General features: G+C 42.9%; 1 protein-coding gene across 1 annotated transcript in view; it reads right to left on the reverse strand.

The window, feature by feature from the left end:
• DCDC1 (doublecortin domain containing 1) overlaps positions 1 to 25,744 on the reverse strand; it is an 807,587-nt gene that overhangs the window by 46,518 nt on the left and 735,325 nt on the right. The window contains exons 25-29 of the mRNA XM_054969981.1: positions 14,082 to 14,240; positions 10,660 to 10,863; positions 9,641 to 9,755; positions 5,131 to 5,301; positions 1,743 to 1,928 (exon numbers count right to left, since the gene is read on the reverse strand). Of these exons, the coding sequence (XP_054825956.1) occupies positions 1,743 to 1,928; positions 5,131 to 5,301; positions 9,641 to 9,755; positions 10,660 to 10,863; positions 14,082 to 14,240 (835 nt within the window). The remainder of the gene's footprint in view (positions 1 to 1,742; positions 1,929 to 5,130; positions 5,302 to 9,640; positions 9,756 to 10,659; positions 10,864 to 14,081; positions 14,241 to 25,744) is intronic.

Consider the following 25,744-nt stretch of genomic DNA (forward strand, 5'->3'; position numbering starts at 1 on the left):
AGCCATATTGATCTGCAGTTGACGAGCAAGAGCCAAGTCCAATAGCACCTTAAAGACCAAGAAGTTGGTCTTTAAGTTGCTATTGGACACGAACTACATACAATTGTACATTATGAGCTATACAAATGGAAGATCAATGACCTGGTAGAGAGGACATGATTGAGTATTTATAAGAGTATTTGCAAAAAATATGAACAACTATACTCAAGTAAAATGAGATTCACAGAAGTTTTGGTTTACATACTGTAACATTCATGACCTAGCAATACAGCAAAACCATAAATGTTGTACGTTTGTCTCTATTACATTGCAATTAGAATGAATATTATTACTAGCCTCGTAGACAAATAAGTAACTGTATTGCCTATAGTTTCCAGATGATATTTGATACAGGAGCCATTTGTTCTGGGTTAGAAGAGCTCCATGACCTATTCTGCCATTAATATACTTTGGTAAATATCCCCTTTATACTCCTTGTAATTATTTTCCAAATTAAGATGGATTGCTAAAAATAGATTTGTTCAATCTCTACTCAACTACTATCAAATAACAGTCAAGTTATATTTAAAGAATTCATTTAATTAAGAACAACAACAAAGATACTTTTACTCAACAAGCTTTGTCCTTATGCTAATTATAAAAACTGATTAGTTAACTATTATTATGAAATAATGAAGTTAACTTTTTTTTTAAAAAATGTAATGATTATGATATCTTATAACAACAAGGATTTTCAGAACTATGAACAACTTGCTAAACAGTTCTTTTATTTGACTTTTTTCTTGGGTTATTCTACAGTTTCAAGAGCTAAGTAAAAAAAATGACTATTTTAAAAAATATTTGGGAAGATGCCTGCAATTAATGCAGATAGCCAGTGGGAAGAGTTTTCCTGTCCTGCTAGCTTTGCCTCTAACAGTTGCATAGCTAAGAAATGAGAACAACAATGGAATAAAAAGGCAAAACCTGCCACCTGTAGAGTGGCATTCTTGACTCCAAGGAATATTTGACAATATTTGACAGTCCTCAAATAACAGGCGGACAATTGTCAGTATCTGACCAGTCAGCTAATAGGCATGCCAAATGAACTCCACCCTCTTCTTTTCTTTTTACCATGGTACTTTAAAAGCTACTTAGTATGTTATATTTGTGATGCTGTCTATCGCTATATGTGTTGCTAACTGCCACTGTCAACCATATTCCATCTTATTAGCTTTTAAAAGGCCTGTAATATTTTTGGGGAAAGCATTTACATTACAACAATGAAAGCAGTCTCCAAAGGAAAGCAATTATTAAAAAGAGACTGGAGAAATGGGTGGAGAATAGACCTATCAATAAGCAATAGTTATCCTAACAAAATGGAACCTCAAGATTACCAGTGGGGCAAATAGTGGGCAAAGGTTTTTGAATTCATGCATTGCTTGTACACTTCTTAGAAGCATCACTTTGGCTGCTGTTGGAAACAGGATGCTTGAATATTCATAGTGTGAGCCAGCAGAGCTCTTATGTTCTTAAAAACATATCTTCGTATTCAGGACATCTTCATGTATCAAAGGCCAAGTGAATAAATTAAAGTACCATTGTTAACCTACAGGAAAACCATTACTCCATGAAGTAAAATTGTAAATTTTAATTCTGATCTCCAAGTGCAAGTATAGATTTCCAATATTCCAAAGCACTTCAAAGAAGAAGATAGTAAAATGATTCATTATGGTAAGATGCAATTTAGTAAAACAGTTACAAACCTTTTTAACATTAAGACACTTAAAGGGCCACATGGAAAAACTATCTCCTTCCTCAGAACCAGATGCACAGAAGAACACAGTACTGGGGGACAGTTTTCTCAGTTCCTCCTTTCCTCTTTTGGCCCTGGCACAAGCCAAACATATCATTACTTTTTTTCCCCTATCCGGTGAAAGAAAATAGTAGCCCTGTGAAGAATAACAGTTGAAACACTTTAAAATGAAGAAGAAAAACAGACTTGCAATTGTCAGCCGAAGATTATTTTTATACGTATTTAAAATTCTCAAATATTATTTTAAAAACTTTCAGATTGAGGCATCAAGTTACTCCAACAATATACTTCTCCAGTTTCAAATTCTGTAGATATCAGTTTTAAAATAATACTTAATATACTTTCCAAATTTTTAAAAAATAGTTTGATATTACACTTGATTTTATCAATAGTATAGATTTAAAGAATATAAAATACTCTTTAGAAGTTATAGCAGCAGGATGGGAGTCATTTTTTGGCCCATGGAACTGTTATCAAAAGCCAGCTACCACTTGGGTGGAACCATTTATTTACAATTGTCATCTGCACAATTTAAGATTAGAGATGGGCACGAACAGAAAAAAAATGAACATGATGTTCGTTATTCGTTGCCATCCACAAGCAGGGACTCACAAACAACCACGAACATAGCCCTGCTTACAAATATGTTTGTAGTTGGTTGTTCGTGGGGGCCAGCAGGCTCTCCTCCAGCCATCATCCAAGTCAAGATCCCTACTGCACCACTCCCAGAAACCTGACCTGAGCAGGCACCAGGAAAGGTACCAATAATAAATAACAGCTTGGCCCAGAGCCTAGCAGCAACCCTGGAACTTGAAGGGGTAGATCCCTATCACACCACACACAAAGAAAATTCAAGCTCCAATGCACTTTCCGTCAGACTATGGAATCCCAGTTATCTAGAGTTCGTCTCCCCCCTTCTGCAAGAAGCACAAAGTTTCTTGATTCTAAAAGGTTTATTGAAAGACAATGCTCAGGATACAAGTATTCATATTCCAAGGACTAGGAAAGCCTTGGCTGAATGAAAGCTTTGTTGAAAATGACATACAAAATGAAAGTAACAACACTTCAAACACCCATTCCCAGCCTCCCCCCTTAGTCCTGTCTAGAAGGCCTGGGAAGGCGAGGACGTCAAGGTCGGCCGGAACGGGTTGATAAGAATTCTTCGCTCCCATGGATATATGCGGCTTGGGCAGCACCTGGGCCTAGAGGGAGAGAACTAAACAACTATAGATTATAACACAAGAACATGGCGTAGCTTTGGCTTGAGAACTGACTAGCAAACTGACACTCTGACACTTTATCAAAATGCCAACAGCAACTGTCTCTTTCCCTCTCCACTGTCTTCAAAGTCAGAGCTGGGAGCTCCCCTCCCCCCTGCTCTTTGCTCCCTTGTTGTAACAAATGTGGAGCTCCACACTTGAAAGGAAGACCTACCTATCAAGATAAATTGGGCTTAGATTGGGGTTTCCAGGGCAATGGCAGGAGTTCAGACAGAGTTCAGACAATCCCTGCCTCAGTTGCCAAGGGAATTGATTGCAGGTGCCAGACTGTCTGGCTTGACGAACAGCAATGAAGAGCAACGAACGAGGCTTGCAATGACCACCTGTTCGTTTAGAATGAGGCTTCATGAATAGCAAATTCGCAAACAGCAGATTGGGCTGTTTGTGGCCTTTTTTGGTTCATATTGCTGTCCATGCCCATCTCTAGTTAAGATCTGCAAGATTTCCCCCACTCACATGGTTTCAGCCTTCTAATAGTGGAATGGGACAATTTGAAAAGCAGCTTCAAAGTCAGTGTTGTAACATCTAAAAAAAAAAGTGTCAGGAACACAGCCCTAGCATGATATAGTGGTTAGAGTGTGGGACTAGGATCTGGGAGACCCAGGTTTGGATCCCCATTCTGCTATGGAAGCTTGCTGGGTGATCTTGGGCCAGTCATGCTCTCTCAGCCTAACTTACCTCACAGGGTTGTTGTGAGGATACAGTGAAGGAGAGGAGACTGCTTTGGGCTCCCACTGAGCAGTAACATGATGTATAAATGAAGTCAAATAAATTTTAAAAAACAAATAATTACAAGGGCCCTAATCTAGAGGGAGTGATGCCAGGAGGTCCTGTAGATGTTTAGAGGCACAGCCTGTGGAAATTCCAAGCACTGGCTCTGACAGTGACCAAGAACCCTTGTCACAAAGAGACCCCCATCCAAACCAAAGCCTCCCCCCAGGAACATCCAACATCCCTAAGGGACAAACTAGATGATACAATTAGCTACAAGTCAGGTTGAGTTCTCCCTGAACCAATTCCCATTCTCCTTAGACACACAGCAGCAACAGGGAACTAATTTCCCAAACTCATCAGGAGGCCAATCTGGAACCCCAGCTGCGGAGGGGGAGGAGAAGCTTTACCTCCACACCATTTTCTGTACTTGAAACAGCCTGGGGGGGGGGTGCATTTTTTGTCCAGTTAGCTGAACATGCCAATCCAAATTGGGCCCCAGCATTTCTGAGGAGAATGATAGTCCGGTCAGGGAAACCCTGGCCTGACTTATGGCTAAACATATTGTTTAGTTTGGCACCAAGAAATATTCCCTCCCAAGAAACCTCTGCTGTCATGATTCCCAGTACCCACTGTTCAAAGAAGACACTCTTTCTAGCTGTATTAGCAGAAACACAAGGGAATTAAGGTTACGAGCTCAGCCAGGGATGAGGCAGCAAGATGAGAAATATAAGAGCTCATTTTGACTAGGGAATATGTTGGAGCAAGTTGTCTGCTGTTTGGGAGACACCCAGTGCGTTTGAATACCTGACACTTACTGCTTGCTCCATGCTTTATGACTTATCTTTGGTTTCTGTCTGAGGACAAGGTTCTGCTTTCTGAGTTGACTCCTCCTTTTAGTGCCCCCAGATGACTTGGTGGGACAGCTCACCCTGACCCACCCACAGGCCTGGTTCTTGCTAGAACATAAACATTGTTGTCTATTAACATGGGTATCTTCCTAATAATCCAGAAGTGTAACTGACCTCATTTATAATAGGTGGGGTTGTGTTTATATAAGTGGGCTAAAAAAGAATGAAAACAAAGCATCTAAGAGAGTATGTGAATCAAGCAGCCTGGCCAGTTCACCTTCCACCAGTCTTTGCTATCAACTGCGCATATCGGTTTTACATTTTTATCAACTGCGCATATCGGTTTTACATTTTACACAGATAGTAGGAAGAGAATGTTCAATATATCTATTTCAGTTGCGTAAGAGATACAAGGGTATGTCAAAGCAGCCTTCTCTTCTCTGATTTAGTTTTTGCTTAATTTCTTTTTTTTAATTATACAAGCAAAATTACTTACAGGTTGATCTATTTTCTCTGTGCTGGTCACAGAGAATGTACAAATAGAAGCATAATTTGCTGCTGTGATTTCCTGGTCCAATATTGTACTGTAAAAGGCATTAAAAACTTTTGCTGTTTCCATATAATTCCACTTTTGATTGGCAGCACCATTTTTGCATTTGTTATATTTCTGTCAAGACATAAGAGTTTATCTTTTTTAAAGATTTTCAGTCTTTGGCATTTTTTGCCCAACTAGTCATTTATTTTAAAATGTCATTATTTTAAATATTCAGGTTTACCAGCAATAAGCAACTTCTATTTTTTCTTTCCCCCTTCTTTTTTTGGGGGGGGGATACGTTGCACATACAGTTGTCTTTGGAATACTTTGCATAAGCACTGCCAAGCCACTGTCACAGAAGGATGAGCAATGGAAACCTGGTATATTTCCTTTCAATGCTGGTAGGTGCTGTGTTATCCCTCTTTTTCCCCCCTCTAGCACCATTCCTGGACAATATGCAAGATCCAGTTAAAAGTAATAAAAGGAAAAAGAAGATAATGTAGATAGCCAGTAAAGAGAACAGATAAAAACTGAGCGAAATTCAAGATTTGTTAGACCTTCAAGAATGGTTGGGACCGTAGCCTCAAGAGGCTTAACTGACACTGGCATTTGCAGAGAACAGATAGACAAAGTGAAAATTTTTGCTTACTTTAACCAGGGAGCCATGAACACAGGTGCATCCATGAGTTTGGAATTTTCAGACAGCAGAAGTGGCAGTGGCAAGTGTTATACAATTTTGGAGGTGTAGCTAAGGTAGTTGCTACAACTTTCAATATATTGTGTCTGGGTTCGCCAAGTTGATTTTGAATCAGTAAGTCATATGTCAATTGTAAGTTCCCTACTAATGGTAAGAGCCCTTTTTCTTACATAGTCCCCAATGATTGGCAGGGCTGACAGTGATCGGGAGGGCGCTAGAGATGGGCATGAACCATAAAAAAGAACCATGTGGTTCGTGGTTCGTCAAATTTCATGAACCACGAACTTTCTTGAATCTGCCCTTGGTTCGTGAACCGGTCCATTTGGTTCATGAAAACGTCACATCCATGTCAGAAAATCGTCACTTCTGGGCCAGCAGAAGGTCACTTCTGGGTCAGCAGAAGGTCTGCAGGAAGTCCATCCCCTGTTGCCTAGGAAACTGATTGATCAGCACCAGGCTGTCTGCAGTGACGAACCAAAAAAACAAGCCAAACAAACCAGTCTAAAGTTCATGGCAGTTCGTCAGAAATGGGATCTGATGAACTGCTGGTTTGCAAACCACGAACCGGCCTTGTTCATCATGAATTTTGGTTCGTATTTTGGTTCGTGTCCATCTCTAGAAGGCGCTGCCATGGCAACACAACAATGACACCTGACAGGCCAATAGAAAAGCGAAACAAGATGCTTTGGTGCTGTACTCACTGTAGAGCTAGGGGAAAGCCTATTCCCAGGAGCAGTCATTCTGCTCTGCAACCTGTTATTCCAGTCTAAGAACACTTCTGCTGCTCCCAGGGACTGTCATTCCATTGTGGGGCCAGTCATTCCAGTCCAAGAAGGCTTCTACTACTACCAGTCCCAGAGCAGTCTATCTAGGCCCAGAGACCTCTATGGAAAATCCATTCCATGTTTTCTTTGCAACTTTTTTTTTGCTCTAATGCTTTTCAGTGGAGCCCATGCAACCATTTTCTCCAATGGGCCTTCAAGCCTCTCCCATTATTTTCAATGGGCAATCCTATCATTCCTTTTAGTACATCCCTGGCTGGCTGTTGCTGCCTCGCAAACGCCTCCTGAGGCCCTCTCCATGCGGCTCTTTTGGAAGCCATGCCAGGTCTCCCCCTCCCCCAGCCTCAGCAAGCCTCTCCTCCTGAGAGTCACCAGGATGCCTACAGGGAGGGAGGAGGGCTGGGAGGGGCTGAGCTTCAGTGGGCTCTCCACAGCTGAGTGCAGCTGTCCAGTGGGAGGGAGGGGGGTCTATCTGGACCCAGAGACCCTTTATGGAAAATCCATTCTGCATTTTCTTTGCAACCCCCCCCCCCCTGTAATACTTTTCAATGAAGCCCATGTAAGTAAATTGGCATTCTGGGTTCCCATTTTCTCCAATGGGCCTTCAAGCCTCTCCAGTTTTGTACATCCTTGGTTGGCTGCTGCTGCCCCACAGACTCCTCTTAAGGGCCTCTTCGGATGCCTCTTTTGGAAGCCACATCAGGTCTCCCCCCAGCCTCAGTGAGCCTCTCCTCCTGGGAATCACTGGGATGCCAGTGGGGATAGAGGAGAGCCAGGGGAGGCTGGGCTTCACTGGGCTCTCCGCAGCTGAGTGCAGCTGTCCAGAGAGAGGGAGGGGGAGAAGCCCAGGAGCTAGGCTCTGGACATCAGCTGGGATGGCCTTGGCCCCAGGCCTTTCCCTCCCACCCTCCTGTTCTCTGCCTGACCCCTGCTGGCTCAAGGGTCTGAGGTGCAGCTGCAGCTGCCCATCACACTCCCAGCCTATTGTGCCAGGCCTTCCTGAGCCTCCAGAGAGCTATGCTGGGCCTTCCCAAGACCACCCCCCTTCATTGCCTGTGGATCAGCTGGACAGGGAGAAAGCAGGTTTGCCCCACTTTCTCCCTGCCCAGCTGAGCAACAGGAGGGTAGGCTCCTCAGTGGCAGGGGGCAGGGTCTTTGGCAGCAGCAGGCAGTGGTGGGCTCCTTGGTGGCAGTGGGCTCATTGGTGGTGGGAAGGCTCAGCACCATGGCGCTGGGACTACCCGTTGCTGGGCCGGGTCTTCCTGGATCTCTGAAAGCCCTGAGACAGCAGGAAGGCCCGGTGCTATGGTTCTGGGCCTTCCCACTGCTGCACTGGGCCTTTTCAAGCCTGTGGATGCTCCAAGGAGGTGGCAGGGAGGCAAACCATTTTACCCCCACTCACTTCTTATCCCCGCGTACTGTGCATGTGTGGTATACAGCACATGTGCAGGGATAAAAAGTAAGTCATTGGCAACGCCCTTAGCCTTTTATGTCTTAGGATATTTGTTAGTTAATGTAGCAAAGTTGCATAGTTAAGAAAGCACAAAATCACAAGTGGTGAAACACTCTTAAAGCCAGTTATACTGCAACAGATAAAACTTTTATTGAAGATGATTCTCATTCACTTGCATTTTTGTAATGGTAGAAAAAAATTGAGACTAAATCTAAATAACACTATTTACTATTACAAGTGGCCAGCCAGTCTAGCTGCACGTGAGATCATGAGTGTGTCTCTGGCATGCTTGTACAGAAGAGATCTGTAGAACTGTCTTGTTTCATGCAAGACCATGAGAAGAGAGAAAACAAAGGCACAGAAAGAGGAGAAAGAGGGATGCTTTTAGCTCAGACAAAGAGAGGTTTCACATATATATACAATCTTGTTCTAGAGAAAAGGGAAAATTAGCACACATATACCCCAGCATGCAGGCATGCCAAGTCACTTCTATTCCAATACATGGCAAGTGGGGAGAAAAGTTTCAGCTATTTTGCAGTCCCCCAATAGGGGAAAATGTAGTCCATTTTCCTACTCTGTATGGTCCCACCTGAATCAGAGCCCCATGTGCTTGAGGAACTTGCAGCTGACATGTGACTGACTGCTTCCTAGCCAGAAAATATTGAAACTTGTAAGATATAAATTGGCCCTTAGATGAAGCAGTACAACCTAGTTGTCATAGCCATAGCTAAAGTAGATTCTTAGGACCGGAATGTAAGATGAAACTTTCTGAAGATCACACTTTTTCCTCTGTATAGGATCATCTAATACATATTAGATGAACTGTTTTAAATGTACTAAAGAAACACTTCAGTGGCTTGTGCTTCCATTAGGCTTATAATACAAACTTGTTGGGTCATAAAGTATAGTTTAATTAAAATCTGGTTCAGGCAATGGATCTTTGTCAGAAAAAGAGTCCAGCAACATCTTTAACTGGAACCTGTTCTCCTCAAGTGATATCTTTTTCTTTGCCTATCCTTGTGTATCGGGAAAAAAAAGTTTATAAATTAACCAGGTAAGAAACTGGCTGTTCTATCAGTTTATGTAACCTCTTTCTTAATGCATGATGAGGCATAGATAAACAAGACTGGAATTGTATCTGAGCACTAAGAAACATGCATGAACATTCAAATTTAATTGTAGATTATTCCCATTCACTTTTTTTAGTAGCAGAAGAAAAATAGAAACCTAAGCTAAATAATACTGTTCCCTATTACAAGTGGCCAACTGGTCTAGGTGTGCATGAGTGGAAGTATGAGATCTATGTGCATGAGTGGCAATATGGATCTATGGATGTTTGAAATGGCAAGTTTTTGATTCTAAAAATTGCAGTCATCGTGCATTGCTTAGGATTATGACAGATCTATGAAACGACATACAATTTTCTTCTAGAATATAAAAAATCCCTTTTTGAAAACCCATACAATTGTTAATATATAATGAACACAAATGTAACTATTTTGCAATTTTTCTGTGTACATAGATTACATCCTTACCTACCTGAACGATAACAGCACATCCTTGCATTTCCAATGGAAACTTTAGATAGCCATTCAAAATGTTGGGCATTGATACTGCTAACACTAGATTTGGGTCAGTCATTAAATGAAATGTCCTAGGAGCAGAAAGGAGATCAGGGATATAAGATTACATTACAGATGTTTGGACATTGATTTGCTAACTGATTGTCTCACTTCCAGGCTGGTGGTGTAATATATTCTACAGCACTGCCCCAGCACATACTTACAGAGGGTATGGCCATAATTGCTAGGCCTGCAACTTCCTCTGAATTACACACATGGTTTAGTGAGAATGTGAAGTAGGTTATATTGTGTCCCCAGAGGAAGCCTGGGATGAATTCTGCTATGTAGAGCTGAGAAGAAAAGAAGCATTTCCCATAATGTATTTATAATTTAAATGAAGAATCCTTTGTAAGCAACATTTGTAATTTTGGCCATTTTCTCATCCCTTTGTCTTTTGAGATGCTTACCCAGAAAGTTGAAGAATTCTAGCTAGAAGAAAAAAAACAGAATGTCTGAACTTCAAGAACAAATGAAATAGAAATATGATCTACCCTGACAGCCCTATATAACTTGGGGCTAGCATACCTTAGGGGCTGCCTTCTTCCATATGAACTTACCCACCTGACCTGGTTATCTTTAGAGGCCTTGCTTTGGGTGCCCCTGCCATCTGAAGCTAGGTGCGTAGCAACCTGAGAAAGTTGTGGCACCAAAACTTTGGAACTACTTTCCCAGGGAGGTCCATCTGTCTCACTCTATTGTTATTTTCTGCCAAAGGGTAAATGCGTTTTTGTTTCATTTGGCATACAATAATTGTTATTGACTCATCTTGGCTTTGGTGTTTTATGTTTGTGTTTATATGTTTTTATTGAACCAATTTGGGTGGAAAGGGGGCATACAAATGTTTTAAATAAATAAATGAAGCCCATCTGCTGATGACACTATGATGGCCAATAAGGCCCTGTGAAATTCCACACGTTTTTAACAGCTAACGTGTACCTGCTATCTTCTCTCCATATCCAGCACTGATTGATGTCTTCACATTTCTTTTCCAACAAAACTACTTCAGTCCCAGAGTGCAGGTCAAAATTCTCCACACCCAAAACAAGGTTTGGGAAACTACAGCTGATAATTTTCCCATTTCTAAATTCAAAATGTTGATGATGGGATTTCTGCAATTCTTTAGTTTGTTTGGGTTGATGCCTAAGGTCAAGAAAATGTATTGAGTAGGAAAAATGCCTTGTGACAATCACATTGTATGGTAACAGACAAAAAAGACCTGGACAAATGGAATATGTCGGATCTTTGTTTACTGCTAATGACCTGTCAAGTAGCTCATCAAAATATAAAGAAAATTTAACACAGATACTGAAAAATTGTGTACAGATGAAGGTATGAAAGGGGAGGTCAACTGAAACAATAGAAACAAATTGATGAAAGCACAGAGGAGTTTACTGACAGTGCAATCTTAAGCAGAGTCACATACTTCTTGGTCCATTGGAGTTTTATAAAACAAATTTCTGTACAGTATAGAGGAATAAATGCTACCTTTACTTGGGATGAATTATGTTTACTTAAAGCTGGGAAATGATCAGTTCCTACATTCACTAGGAGCTTGGGAGCTTACCTTCTTTGAAAAGGGAAGACACCAGACTACTGGGTTGGTGGGATAGCATGATGCTCCTCAACCAATTGGAGGGCACTTGTGGTTGGCTATTTAAAGCCAGCACTTTCTCACTTTCCCACCTTATTTCTGGAAGAGGTGCTCCACCTTCCCTTTAAGTACAATATGAAGTTAGTGGTCTTTTCTAGGTCAGGCAGGAATTTTTTGGCTGAGTGAGTCTTTTTTCACCTGCTTCATAATTTATGGAGGAAGGCACTTTAGAATCTAAATATTTCTGGTCAGAGTAGGCTGATAATGCCCTAATGAATGTGGCTGCTTTAGTGCAGGCTCACTGCTATGTTAATTTCTGTTCAAGCACTCTGAGGTATCTTAGAATAATGAGAGGTAACCAAACTGGAGAGTTCAGGCTGTGATCCAAGTGCATTGGGAAGGAACTCTTTTGGTATAGCTAGCTAACCCTTGAACATTTTGACAATTGTAGGGGAATGGCCTTAATTGGCAGACTCTATCGGTACAGTTCTGATGTGCAGGCAAGAACAAGTGAAGAGCAGCTTCATGTGGGTCTGGAGCCATCGTGGGATTGCCCAAATCCTGGTGAACCCGTTAGCTAGCCTCTTATGGTGTCTACTGTAGTAGATGCAGAGGAGTTAGCTGTGTTAGTCTGTAGTAGCAAAATCAAAAAGAGTCCAGTAGCACCTTTAAGACTAACCAACTTTATTGTAGCATAAGCTTTCGAGAATCACAGTTCTCTTCATCAGATGCATGCAGGGCAAGAAGAAACTGGTCAGATATATAGGTGGAGAGGGGAGGAAGGAGTAAATAGTTTACCCATTGCAACTTAGCCTTTCAAATAACTGATAAAGCCTTAGTTTAAAATGGTGTCTTCCTTTTTGAGTGGGAGATGGAAAGAAAGACAAGCTTGAATGCAAATCTCTTCAGCCTGCCTTGATTTTTAAGTGGTGATGCTAGAACACATAGTCACAGAGAGTGAAAACAGCAAAGGAAGTACAAATGATAATGAGCTGTGAAGGGAAAAATAAAGTCACTCCTAAATACTGTAAGAAATATAAAATCAATGCATATATAAACATTTTCTTATGATAGCATTTTTACTGTTTCTGTTAGGCAATCAAGTAACATTCCTTCCATTTTCTTCCTTTACTTCCTGTCCCACTTGTTTTAACCTATAACCTGCTGTTTTATAGTATTATATTGTTGTTTGCTGATTTACATTTTATGCTGCCAAGTTTTATTTTTCTATACCTCTATATTTTGATTTGCTCTGAGCCTGCTTGTGGAGAGGGTGAAATATAAACTCAAATAAATAAATAACCTTCCATTAAGATATGTTTTCTGAAATGTCTTCTCTTCCATACTCAGATATTGTTTTAGTAGTGTTCTTGGAACACTGTCTGGTTTTCAAGGCCTGGACCAAAGTGGACTTTTAGGAGACTGTTAAAGGGTTGCTGGAAACTAAAAGCTGAGGCCTTTGAATTAGCCAGTAGCAAGTGTCTCTCACTCCTAATGAAGAAAGTGATACGTCTTCTACTATTCCTTCCTGTTATATAGATTAATTTTCATACTTTGTGGAATCACAATGGTTGGATGAAGAATGGGGTTTTGAACATCTATTCATTACATAAGGAATGGCAACTTTAATTTTGCAAAAAAAAATTACACCTTTTTAACTTGTACATATCTATGTATCTTTAACTCGAGTCATAAGCCAAATATGATAGATTTAGCATGGCATTTACACATGCTGATGGGGGCCTAACATATCAATATATAGGTTTAATTCTAACTAATGAACATGTTCAGCAAGCAAACATACTGTTTTCAACAGCCACAAGTACTCATGACCTGAGCCTCAAATTCTCCTCCCACTATTAGACTTGAGCAGTGTGCTAAATAGTTTTGCAGCTGTATAGTATGCTCTAGAGTTTCATTTCCCTCTTCCTAGTGGTTACTTTTGCACCTTCACAGCAGCTAAAGTTGATTTTCTCCCAGAGTCATGGATGTTTATGTCAGGTATTTAAATAGTGTGAAGAGGAGAACTATGACTCCCATAAGACTATGCAAAACTGCATATACAAAAATGATATCAGAAGTTGGGGCTTAGGTGAATGCCAAATAGTAAGACTGTTTTAAAAGTCATTGTTTAATTATAAATAACTGGCTTGCTGGTTTGCTTATATTTATTTAAATAATTGGTTGTAGAGTGGCACACAGTGATGACAGGTCTACATGTGTGGGGAAGCTAGGATTCCCACTGTGCTGTGTGAGACTATGTATGAGTGAAATGCTGTTGATTACACTATACAAATATGTAGAAAGTGATGCACTGAATTGGTTCAAGTTGCCTATTAAAAATTGGCTCCCTGTTTGCAATTGGTGAGCAGAACGTGAGCAGAACTGGCTGATGCTCAAGTATCTTTAGCTCTATTAAGAAGATTTAACTTGGCCATTCACAAAACTTATTTGCCTTAGAAGTGTATAGTTGTATCAATCAATGCACAATTGAAAACTCTATATTGTGCAGCTAACCTGCTAGGTTTACAATACATACCTAGTGTTCTTGGCACCCTAAGGAAATTGCTAGCACATTATAATATATTGTAATGTATATTTCATACATTCACATTTACAGAAATCAGTTTTATCATCCTTATTGATTGTTCTTTGTTTTTTTTTAAAAAAAAATCTTTGTTTTAAGTTGTACAATTATGCAAATCCAGTAGGAATAATGTCATTGACAGAAATTTATTTTACCATACAGAAAATATACATATCTGACCTGTATTTTTGATATAACTCTACACTTTCAAAGAACTGTTCATCTTTCTCCTTCTGAAAGCTGCAGTCCTCTTCAAAAGCATAGGAGTTTTGCTGCCAATTATATTTAGCAGCTGTACAACATTTATCAACTTTAAGATGGGATTTTGCATGTGAATTCCTGAAAAGATGGTAAAGACAATATGAAATTTAGAATACCAGCTCTCATTATAAATTTACATTTCAAAAGAAGATCTCAACAATCAGTTAAAATGGACTTTCATAGTAAGATTAACAGCTAAAGCAAGAAGGTTTTTTTCTCTTTGTGTGAATATATAACAATGGCTGCAGTTCTATGCTGAGGCAATGGCAAACAAACTGTGCACAAGTCTGCAGTATAAATTATCTGAAACAAAGTCCCATCACCAGTGTTTTCTGAACTAATGTTAAGAAGCACCTTTAAGACTAACCAATTTTATTTTATTGTAGCATAAGCTTTTGAGAATCAAGTTCTCTTCATCAGATGCCTGATCCGGATTCGGATTCAGATCAGGCATCTGATGAAGAGAACTTGATTCTCAAAAGCTTATGCTACAATAAAATAAAATTGGTTAGTCTTAAAGGTGCTACTGGACTCTTTTTGATTTTGCTACTACAGACTAACACGGCTAACTCCTCTGGATCTATGATAATGTTAAGAAGACTTCCTCCTAAAGCAGGATTTTGGGGTTAAGTAAGAGGAGTATGAGACAACTCGTTTTCACTATATATTGGCTGGACTATTTATGCTACTATACATATACTCTTCCTTTCACATGGGGGGAAAGCCCTTAGGAGCACCACCAATAACAGGAATAAAGACAAGATTACTACTGCTAGGAAAACAATTTATATTTTTAAGCAGAGCTTGAAATGTCATACGGATGCCTCTCTCTCAGAAAAAATAAAGAAAAAGTTGCCCTCAAACACCCTGAGTTTATGATAATTAACTGTTTTCCTAATACACGTTTAGGGGTCCTTCTCACTTGTTTTTAAAATCACATCTACATTTGTAGCAAATGGGAAGGAAAATTTTGGGGCTTTAAAAATTATCTGGTGAAAGAGCCCCATGGCACAGGGTGGTAAGCGACAGTACTGCAGTCCAAGCTCTGCTCACGACCTGAGTTCAATCCTGGTGGAAGCCAGGTTCAAGTAGCTGGCTCAAGGTTGACTCAGCCTTCCATCCTTCCAAGGTCAGTAAAATGCGTACCCAGTTTCCTGGGGGTAAAGTGTAGATGACTGGGGAAGGCAATGGCAAACCACCCCATAACAAGTCTTCCAAGAAAACATCGTGATGTGACGTCCCCCTATGGGTCAGTAATGACTCAGTGCTTGCACAGGGGATTACCTTTACTTTTACCTAAAATTATCTGGTAGTGCTACTTATGCCAGTGATTTGTTGAACATCCTTTAGCAAACTCCAAGAAGACCATGGATTTGAACCCAGTGGCACAGATGTCCATAGCCAGATATAAACCCCCCCCCCCCCAAAAAAAGCCTTTAAATAAAGGCATGCAAATGTTTGGGGTTTTCTCCCCAAGTTTCATTTCCAAAATTTCATTTGTTATTCATTTCATTCATATTTGCACAAATTCATTTTAGTTTTAACAAGATACATGTTATTTCTGTAACATGTTTCCCATTCAATCTGAATGAAATTCTCAGAATGTACAGAAAGGGATCCTGACTGCCAGGGAAAAGGGTCCCAGAGGCAAAAGACACACCACAGAAATATTTATTTTAAAACCTTGTTTTGATGATTTCATATTACCGGCATTTTTTCTTAAATGTTAATTATTCTATGGAACAAAAAATCTTGATGTTCAATATATGCTGATGAGGTCTGAATTGGTGGAGACTGAGGAGAAAAGTTATCTGTGTGTTGAAGTAGATAGCTTGATGAAAATGTTTCAGCTTAGAAAAGAGGGACCTGATTGAGTTTAATAAAATTCTGCATGCAGTGAATAAAGAATTTTTTCTCCGTCCTTAATAATAGAGCTCAGGAATGTCCAATGAAGTTGATGGGGAATAAATTCAAGATGGAGAAAAGGAAGTACTTCTTTACTCAAAAAGCAATTAAAATTGTGGAAAACATTGCCAGTGGACACAGTGGTGGTGATGAGCTGGGCATAAATAGCTTTAAAAGGAGATTAGACCAATTCATGGAGGCTAGGTTCATCAATGGCTACTAACCATGATAACTGAGGAACCTCCCTATCTGGAAGCAATAAACCTCTGAAGACTAGCCAAAAGGCAATATCAGGGGCTTCTGTGCCCTGGTTGTTAGCCCTTCAGACCACTTGATTGGCTGCTGTGTGAATCAAGATGTTGGACTAGATGGAATACTGTTCTGATCCAGTAGGGCTCTTCTTGTGCTTAAATCATTTGATCACTCATGACTGCCTCCTTCCCCTCTCCCTCAGACCATACATTCCAGAAATTAAAGATTTATTTTATTTTGATGACTGGTTGTTTCCAGATTACTTTGATGAGTGACTGATTGCTTCTCATTTACAGTATAATCTTTTTGGATTCCCTGAAATTCACAGTAATTGGTCATGCAGTTGTTTGATGTAACAGCATCAAATTTCTTTTAGATTCATGAGTCCCTGCTTTGGTTGCCGATCCTCTCTTCCCCATTTCTTTGACATTTTGCAGGATTGATTGATTGATTGATTGATTGATTGATTGATTGATTGATTGATTGATTGATTGATTGATTGATTGATTGACTGGGGAATCTACATCGGAGGAAAACTAAGAAGTTACAGCTGAAATTTGCTTTCCATTTAAACCAATGGAAACAAAATGAAAGGATGTTTATTTTAATATCCAAAATCGAAAAGAGTCCAGTAGCACCTTTAAGATTAACCAACTTTACTGTAGCATAAGCTTTCGAGAACCACAGTTCTCTTTGTCAGATGTGAAAAGAACTGTGATTCTCGAAAGCTTATGCCACAGTAAAGTTGGTTAGTCTTAAAGGTGCTACTGGACTCTTTTCAATTTTGCTACTACAGACTAACATGGCTAACTCCTCTGGATCTATGACCATTTTAATATCCATTCGTTTTCATTTCAAAATGAAAGAAAAATAAATGGGGATCCTTCCATTGATTTTTAAAATTCATTTTTAAATGAAGGCACATCCGTATATTAAACTGGTTTAATAGTGAATTCTTTTCCTAAGGAAAGTCTGATATTATTGTTAAGAGGAGAGCAGCTATAGTTTTCCTCTTACCACCATAATAAAATACAATTAAAATAATTCACTGGAGGAAGCTATGACAGTTAAATTGGTATACATCTCATTCAATACGTAGTATGGATAGATGTAGCCCACTCACTCACATTCAGCTTTCAATTCTGATCATGTCTTTTCCTTGAAATCGCACAAGGAAAAGAGCATTAAGCCATTTTCTTGGAACTAGTGCAATCTTTAGCAGAGTTACATCATTCTAAGTCTATTTAAGTCATTGGGCTTTGAAGAGTTTGCTTAGGGTTGCACAGCTAGTCTCTATATATATAAAGACAAGTGTCCTAACTGACTCATCAATGCCCAGCCCAAACTCCTGGACCTAGAAATGTGGAATTTGGGGAGAACATTTCTTTCATGATGTAGAGACTCATTAAGAAGGGATTTTAAGAAATTCACCCCCTAAGGGGGTAAAAAGGGGTTAGATGTGTTTTCCCATAAGGATACAGCTTCCCTGTGTGGCTAGTAGCCTTCTCCCCCGACCCGCAACTGCCAACTCAGCCACTCTTTCCTGAGGTCATTTGCATATGTGGCCTGATTGGTCATCACCCCAATATTTTAAACAGTATGCAGTTGCTGTTGGGAGTCATTGAATGTGTCCTGAAGTAAAATACACCTCCCAGTCTTCCCTTCTAGAGTTGACAATATCTCTGTGAGGCCTGGCTTTCCAGTGTGGCTCCTACCTGCTTGCACCCTCCTCTCTCTGATTGGTCAGCTGTGGAACTCTCTGTTCTGAAGTAAAAATCAGATAAAGGAAACTGCAGACACCTGAAGAAAGACAGTACAAAACTCCGGAATAGGGATTTTATATAAAAGTCTATATGGCAACTGAGTTTTTAAATGTTCATGGGGAGATGGTGCACAACCTTTCTAGGGGCCATTTCAATGTGAACCTCTCACATAAACCTGCTGAAGTGACCACCACACCACCCCTCTCTGAGTCCATCTTCACTTCACACCTCTCACAGCCATCACCTTTCACTGTTGCCAAGAAGCCTCCTGGCAGACATTGTACAAGATACACCAATGCTAAAAGGAGGAAAGCAACTTAGAGATGCAGCAAAGAAATATGCACATCCTACTCCTGTGGTGCACTGAGCAGCAGTGGCCAAGTACCAGCAAGATCACCCCGAGGTACACCAAGTGGCAGAGTAGAGAGACTCTCACTTCCATGGAAGGTCAAGGCTCACTCAGGCATGGCCTATGATCCTTCACTACTTTCAAGCTGCTTCTTAACCTCATCCATGCAGAAACATCCCTGTTCAGCATCTCAAAACAAAGCAACATGGCCCAAGTGCTGTGGAACTGTAAGCTCATTGTTTGGGATGAGAGCACCATGGGTGTTTTGAGGCATTGAGCAACCCTCAAAGATGTCAGGGGCAATGAGAGAGTGATGGGGGGAGTCACCATTCTGTTGGCTGGAGATTTCTGGCAGACTCTGCCCGTATTCCCAAAGGGAACTTGTGTTGATGAGGTTATTGTGTGTGTCAAGGCATTGTATCTGTGGCCCCTTATCAGGAAACTCTCACTAAGAAAGAACATGAGGGTCCACTTGAGAGGCAAGGTGTCTGCTGGGGAATTATCGGAACTCCTACTAAAAATAGGGGACAAAGTGTATCCTGAGTCCAAGGGAAAGGTGACCATCCCTGCAGGCCTGAGCACAATAGTGATGACCCTAGCAGACCTAACAGCCATCATATACCCTGATATCATCACTATCATGGAGAAGTCCATAGACTGGCTGTGCAAGCGTGCCATTTAGAACAACAAGGCTGCCATCATTCATGAAACACAACTCCCTCGAAGGACCAGAAATGGAGTACAGACCTCTGGACTCAGTGCAAATGGATGACATGGTCCACTACCCATGGAGTTCCTCAACACGCTCAACCTTCCTGGTTTCCCAGCCCACAAGCTTCTCCTCAAAGTGGGGGCTCCAGTGATGCTGCTCCAGAACCTCAACCCACCCAAACTCTGTAATGGCACCAGACTGTGAGTGAAAGTCCTCCACAAGAACATCATCGAGGCCACATTGTTCACCAGCAGTGCTCTGGGGGGAGGGGGGGAGGGAATCGGTGTTCATACCATGCATACCACTTATACTATCAGAGAACTCCTTCGAATTCAAGAGACTGCAGTTCCCCCTCAAGGCCTGCTTTGCTATGATGATCAAGTCTCAGGGCCAAACACTGAAGGTGGCAAGAACTGACTTGAGGGAGGATTGCCTCTCTCATGAGCAGTTGTATGCTGCAGAGTGAGCTCACCCAGTAGCCTGGTGATCCTAGCACCTGACCAGAAAACTACCAATGAGAACTACAAAGAGGTCCTTCAGTAGAAAAAAAAAACAGTTGTACATATTTTTCCACTTTATTTCTTACACTACAATCTTTTCCTTTTAAAAATCTCTGCAATAAATATTACATTTCAAAATTCACTTCATCAGTTTTTGACATCAACACGCTTTGCTTTATTCAAACATTTTTGTAAAGCTCGGGTACTATGCTATTATACTACAAAACCAACTTAAAAAAAAAACACCACAAGCAAAAAAATGTTACATACCCATAAGTATTATAACTGGATTTAAAGTAGTTAAATACCATAGCGAAGCACGGGCATCAAGCTAGTGTAATATAAGTATAAAAGGGGATGACATCTCATTTTTCTCTCACTCACTATTTCTTCTTTCCCTTCCCTGAAAGCCCCCATAACCAGTTCCCTTTTCCTGATTCCTTTTCTCCTTCCCATTCACCAGTGACCTAGATCTTAGGCAAAAATTCTAACCACACCACACTTTCTTTTGTGGAGTGGCTGCCATTGAACAGTAGGAAGCAGCCAGGCCTGAGTTTTTCATGCAAGTCAGGTGGTAGCTTGCTTTGAGGCCTGTCCTGATGTGTCCTCCCTCAAAGACCAAAACAGCCCTCAAAAGGGCCCCTTGTGCTTCCTCTGCCTTTTACTGACAGATTTGGGTGGGGTGGGGGGTTAACCCTTCAATGTTTTTTTTTTTTAGATGTCAGGATTTTTTTTTCAAATCTGGATCATTTTTTCAGGTTTGTAGAAATATGTGTCTCATCTGTTCACAGCTCCAGTCTTTATATTTAAATATCCATGGCCATGTTGAGAATTAGATATATTGATATTTTACCAAAACTACACAAGATAAAAAGCATTGAGTTCAACTGGGAAATTTAAGTGATATAGAATTAACAGGTTACTCTTTTGCTGGCAGAACTCATATATCAAAATGTTGATGTTAAGCCCAACTATTCCAATTAAATAACTTTTAAGTAAGTGTACTTAAAATATCAGTTTTACACTTCATACACGTTATTTTTATGGTCATGGAAAACTATATTTTTACAAAAAAACTCTTTGAGGAAGCAAGGTCTTTAAATTGGAGATAAAGCTGCTTGTTTAAAACCATACTTACATAAACGCTTGAATAACGAATTGCAGAAATGTTCCTAGGGCTTCTGCAGATCTTACTCGAAAACAAAACCATGGCCCACAGACTGGAAATGCTCAGTCTACATTCCAATTCCCAAAAAAAGGGGATGTCAAAGAGTGCAGCAAATATTGGACTATTGCATTAATTTCCCATGCAAAGTGATGCTCAAGATTCTACAGCAAAGACTTTTGCCATTTATGGAACAAGAAATGCCAGATGCTCAAACTGGATTCAGGAAAGGAAGAGGCACTAGAGATCACTCTGCAAATTTAGGATGGCTAATGGAACACACCAGAGAATTTCAGAAGAAAATGAACACGTGTTTTATAGATTACAGCAAAGCCTTTGATTGTGTGGATCATGAACAACTATGGATAATGGTAAAAGAAATGGGAGTGCCACAACATCTGTTTGTTTTGATGTGTAAACCTGTACTCTGGACAAGAGTCTACTGTTAGGACAGAATATGGGGAAAAACAGGGTTAACATGCCTGTAACTTATGTTCATCGAGTTCTTCTGTGCTGACACACATGGGGACTGCGCAGGCGCAGGCCAGCCGCCGGAGAATTTTCTAGAGCTTCCAAGGCTCCGAAGGGGCCGTTTGTCGCGCGCCTCAGCGACCGTCTTCCCGCCCAAACGGTCACGTGATCCTACAGCGACCAACGGCCCCTTCCCTCAGTTCTCCTTTGCCGCCGCTTGACCAACACACTTCAGCCATAACACCTTAAAAACACCAATATCCGTTACAGCCATCACAGTATTGTGCATTGGAGTTCACAGTGGGGTAGGAGGGAGGGTTGTGTGTCAGCACAGAAGAACTCGATGAACATAAGTTACAGGCATGTTAACCCTGTTTTCATCTTCGTTCTTCTGTGCCTCCACACATGGGAGTGTACCAAGCTTCACACAATAAGGAAGGCGGGGGTGAAGTCCAACACAATTTTATTGAACAAACAAGAACAACAATAAATAGATATGCATATATACATCTATGTAAAAAACTGTGTAAGGACACATAAATATTCAATATTTACATATATACACACCCCCAGGTACATATATACACACTTTCACTCAAGGGTACCCAGCAGGTACGCCAAGAAAGTCATTCCAAAACTCCCTCAGGAAAAAAGGGAGTGTAAGACAGCCTTGGCCACAGATACATCCTGCTCCGCATTGACATCAACGGCGTAATGCCTGACAAAGGTGTCTGCAGAGGACCATGTGGCTGCTTTACAAATGTTAACCAGGGGCACCCCCCTGAGGAGTGCCGAAGAGGATGCTTGGGACCGCGTGGAGTGGGCTCTGACATGGAGCGGGCAAGCCACCCCTGCCAGGGAATAGGCCTTGCTAATGGCCGTCACAATCCACCTAGACAGGGTCTGCGAGGAAGCCCTGTTACCCTTGTCCTTGGCCCCAAAACATACAAACAGGTGAGGACAGGTGCGGAATTCCTTTGTCCTATCAAGGTAATAGGCTAGGGCCCTCTTCAAGTCTAGGGAATGGAGGGCCTTTTCCCCCTTAGAGGAAGGTTGAGGAAAGAATGCAGGCAGTGAGATATCCTGCGAGAGGTGGAAGGCGGACACCACCTTGGGCAGGAACCCGAGGCAGGGACGCAGGACCACCTTGTTGGGATGAAACACAAGAAAGGGAGGGTCAGACCGCAGTGCAGACAGCTCACTGACCCTTCTGGCCGATGTGACGGCCACCAAGAATGCTACCTTGTAGGATAGCATATCCAAGGGGCAGGTAGCCATAGGTTCAAATGGAGGCAACATGAGACGTGAGAGCACCAAGGACAGTGACCACTGAGGCACTGGCGCTGACACAGGTGGGTAAAGATTGTACATGCCCTTAAGGAACTGGCGGGATTGTGGGTGAGAAAACACCGTAGCACCCTCAACTCGGGTGTGAGCAGCTGATATCGCTGCCAGGTGGACCTTGAGGGAGGAAGCCTTCAAGCCCAGGCCACGCAAGTGGCACAAATACTCGAACACAACCCCCAAGGGACTGTTGTCAGGCACCACTCCTCTGGCAAGTGCCCAGAGCTCAAACCTGCGCCACTTGGCCGCATAAGCGCGCCTAGTGGATGGCCGACGAGCATTCAGGAGGACCCTCTGTACCTCGTCAGTAAAGCCTATCGGGGAGGAACGATCCGCCAAGCCGTTAGGTGCAGCTTCCTGGGATCGTGGTGGACCAGGCTCCCGCTTAGGAGAAGGTCTTGCCGAGGGGGCAGACTGACATATGTCCGTTGGGACATCCGCAGGAGCTTCGGGAACCAAACCTGCCGTGGCCAGAAGGGGGCCACCAGGATGCAGTCCGTCCCGTCCTCCTCTATCTTGCACAGGACCCTGGGAATCAAGGGGAACGGAGGAAACATGTAGTGCAAGCCCTGCGTCCACGTAAACTGGAAGGCATCCCCAATAGAGAGGGGGTCGCTCCCTGCCCTGGAACAGAATGTGTGGGCCTTGGTGGTCGCCGCAGTGGCGAACACGTTTATCACTGGATGACCCCACATCCGGAAGATCGGCCCAACGCACTCTCCGTTCAGTTCCCACTCGTGGTCTAGTAACGGGGCCCTGCTGAGGGCATCTGCCCGGGCATTGTCTGACCCAGCCACGTGTATAGCACGGAGCGACACGCCGTTCTTGATAGCCCACTGCCAAGTGAGTGTGGCTTCCCGGCACAGGGCCATGGACACTGTGCCCCCCTGCTGATTCACGTAGTACATGGCAGTTGTGTTATCCGTCTGCACCAAGACATGACGATTTCTCAGCAGTGCTGTAAGAGACACAAGTGCGAAACGAATGGCCCTTAGTTCAAGCACATTGATATGGAGGGTCTTTTCCCTGTCAGACCAGACATCTTGCACCGACACATCACCACAGTAAGCCCCCCATCCCAACAGAGAGGCATCAGTGGTAACCGTGATGTCATGGTGTTGATACCCGACAGGGGTCCCTCTAAACAAGTTGTCATCAGACAGCCACCAGTCCAAGGAGGAGAGGATGACCCTCGGGATAGAGAATTTGAGGGACGGAGGGTGCAGTAGAGCATCATACCTCCGCACAAACCAGTTCTGGAGAGGGCGCATACGCAGCCTAGCGAAAGGCACCACAGAGGTGGCCGCTGCCATATGCCCTAGTAAGCACTGGATAGTGCGCACAGACTGGAACCGGTTCCTTTTAAACATGGACACTAGACCCCTTAGGGACCGAGCCCTCTCCAAGGGGAGCAGGGCCTTACCCTCCACAGAGTCTAAAAGCGCACCAATGTAGGACACCTTGCAGCTGGGCACCAGCTTGGATTTCTCCAAGTTCACCAGGAGCCCCAGGCGTTGGCAAGTGCTAAGTACCAAGCCAATGTCCTGCACCAGCCTAGACTCCGATTCAGCCACGATGAGCCAGTCATCGAGGTACGGAAAGATGGTACAGCCTTCTTCCCGTAGGAAGGAAACCACAGGGGCCACACATTTAGTGAACACTCGTGGGGCAGTGGACAGGCCAAAGGGGAGCACCTTATACCGGAAAACCCTATGCCGGTAAACAAAACTCAGGTACTTCCTGTGCTCCTTCCGTATGCCCACGTGAAAGTATGCGTCTTTTAAGTCAAGAACCGCAAACCAATCCCCTTGCTTCAGTAAGGCGATCACCGCCGCCAACGTAACCATTTTGAACTTGGTCACCTTGAGGAAGGCATTAAGGCCCCTCAGATCTAAAATGGGACGTAAACCCCCATCCTTCTTAGGGACCAGGAAGAACCTAGAGAAGAAACCCTTTACAGAGTCCTCATAGGGCAATTCTTCCACAGCACCCTTGGCCAAGAGCGACACGATCTCCGCATCCAGCTCGGCCATAGTGTTATTGACAGCTGTCAGGGGTGAACTGCATCTAGGCAGCTCAACGAACTCCAGCCCGTATCCCAGTTCAACAATAGTTAAGACCCATGAGTCAGATGTTATTGACTCCCACTCAGAGAGGAGTGGACTAAGTCTGTCCGAAAAGTTCGGGGATACGGCTGGCGCGACCCGTCAGTACTGCCTCCCGGCGCCCTGCTGGTCTTTCTGCTGGGCCGGTTGCTGTGCCTGACGAGGCTTGAAGGGCCGACGCCTCCTCTGCTGTTGTGCGGGAGGGTAAGGCCGCTGCTGGTAGGCAGGATACTGATGGTAGCCCGGCCGCTGCTGTTGGTATCTGCCCTGGTAGTGGTAAGGGCCAGACCTGGGAGCGTACCGTGACCTGGAGGAGGGCTTGTCCGCTGGAGCCAGACCCAAAGACCGCGCCGTCTGCCGGTCCTCCTTCTTTTTCTTCAGGGTCTCGTCGGTCGATTTGGAGAACAGCGAGTCCCCCTCAAATGGCATGCTCTCCACCCTGGAACGTACCTCTTGGGACAGGGCCGTAGACCGCAACCAGGAGTGGCGCCTGAGGACCACCGCCGACGCCATACCTCTAGCAGCAGTGTCAGCAGCGTGGCTCCCAGCGTTCATCTGCTGCTTAGACAGCCTCACAGCCTCTGTCTGCAGCAGGGACACCACAGCCTTCTGCTCAGGAGGGAGGTCTCGTGTATAGGATGCCAACTTCTCCCAGAGGTACAGCTGGTACCCTGCCATGATGGTCTGATAGTTGGCAATCCTCAGACCCAGGGAAGAAACAATGTACTGGCGCCTGCCCATGGCATCCAGCTTCTTGCCCTCCTTATCGGCAGGCACCGAGGAGTGACCCGATCGCCTGGGGTTGAACTCCTCTGTGACCAAGGAGGAAGGTGGAGGGTGTTTCACCAGCGCCGGCCAGGTACCCTGCTTGATTTTGTAGAGCTGCTCAATCCTCTTGGATGTTGGAGGCTGATCACAGGGCACCTGCCATACCTTCTCCACGATTTCCTCAATACCCTCGAGCATGGGGAAGCCAACGTACGCCGGGTTGTCCCCGTAAATGCGTTTGAGGAGCT

This window comes from Eublepharis macularius, chromosome 2 (assembly GCF_028583425.1).
Source record: "Eublepharis macularius isolate TG4126 chromosome 2, MPM_Emac_v1.0, whole genome shotgun sequence".
NCBI lineage: Eukaryota > Metazoa > Chordata > Lepidosauria > Squamata > Eublepharidae > Eublepharis > Eublepharis macularius.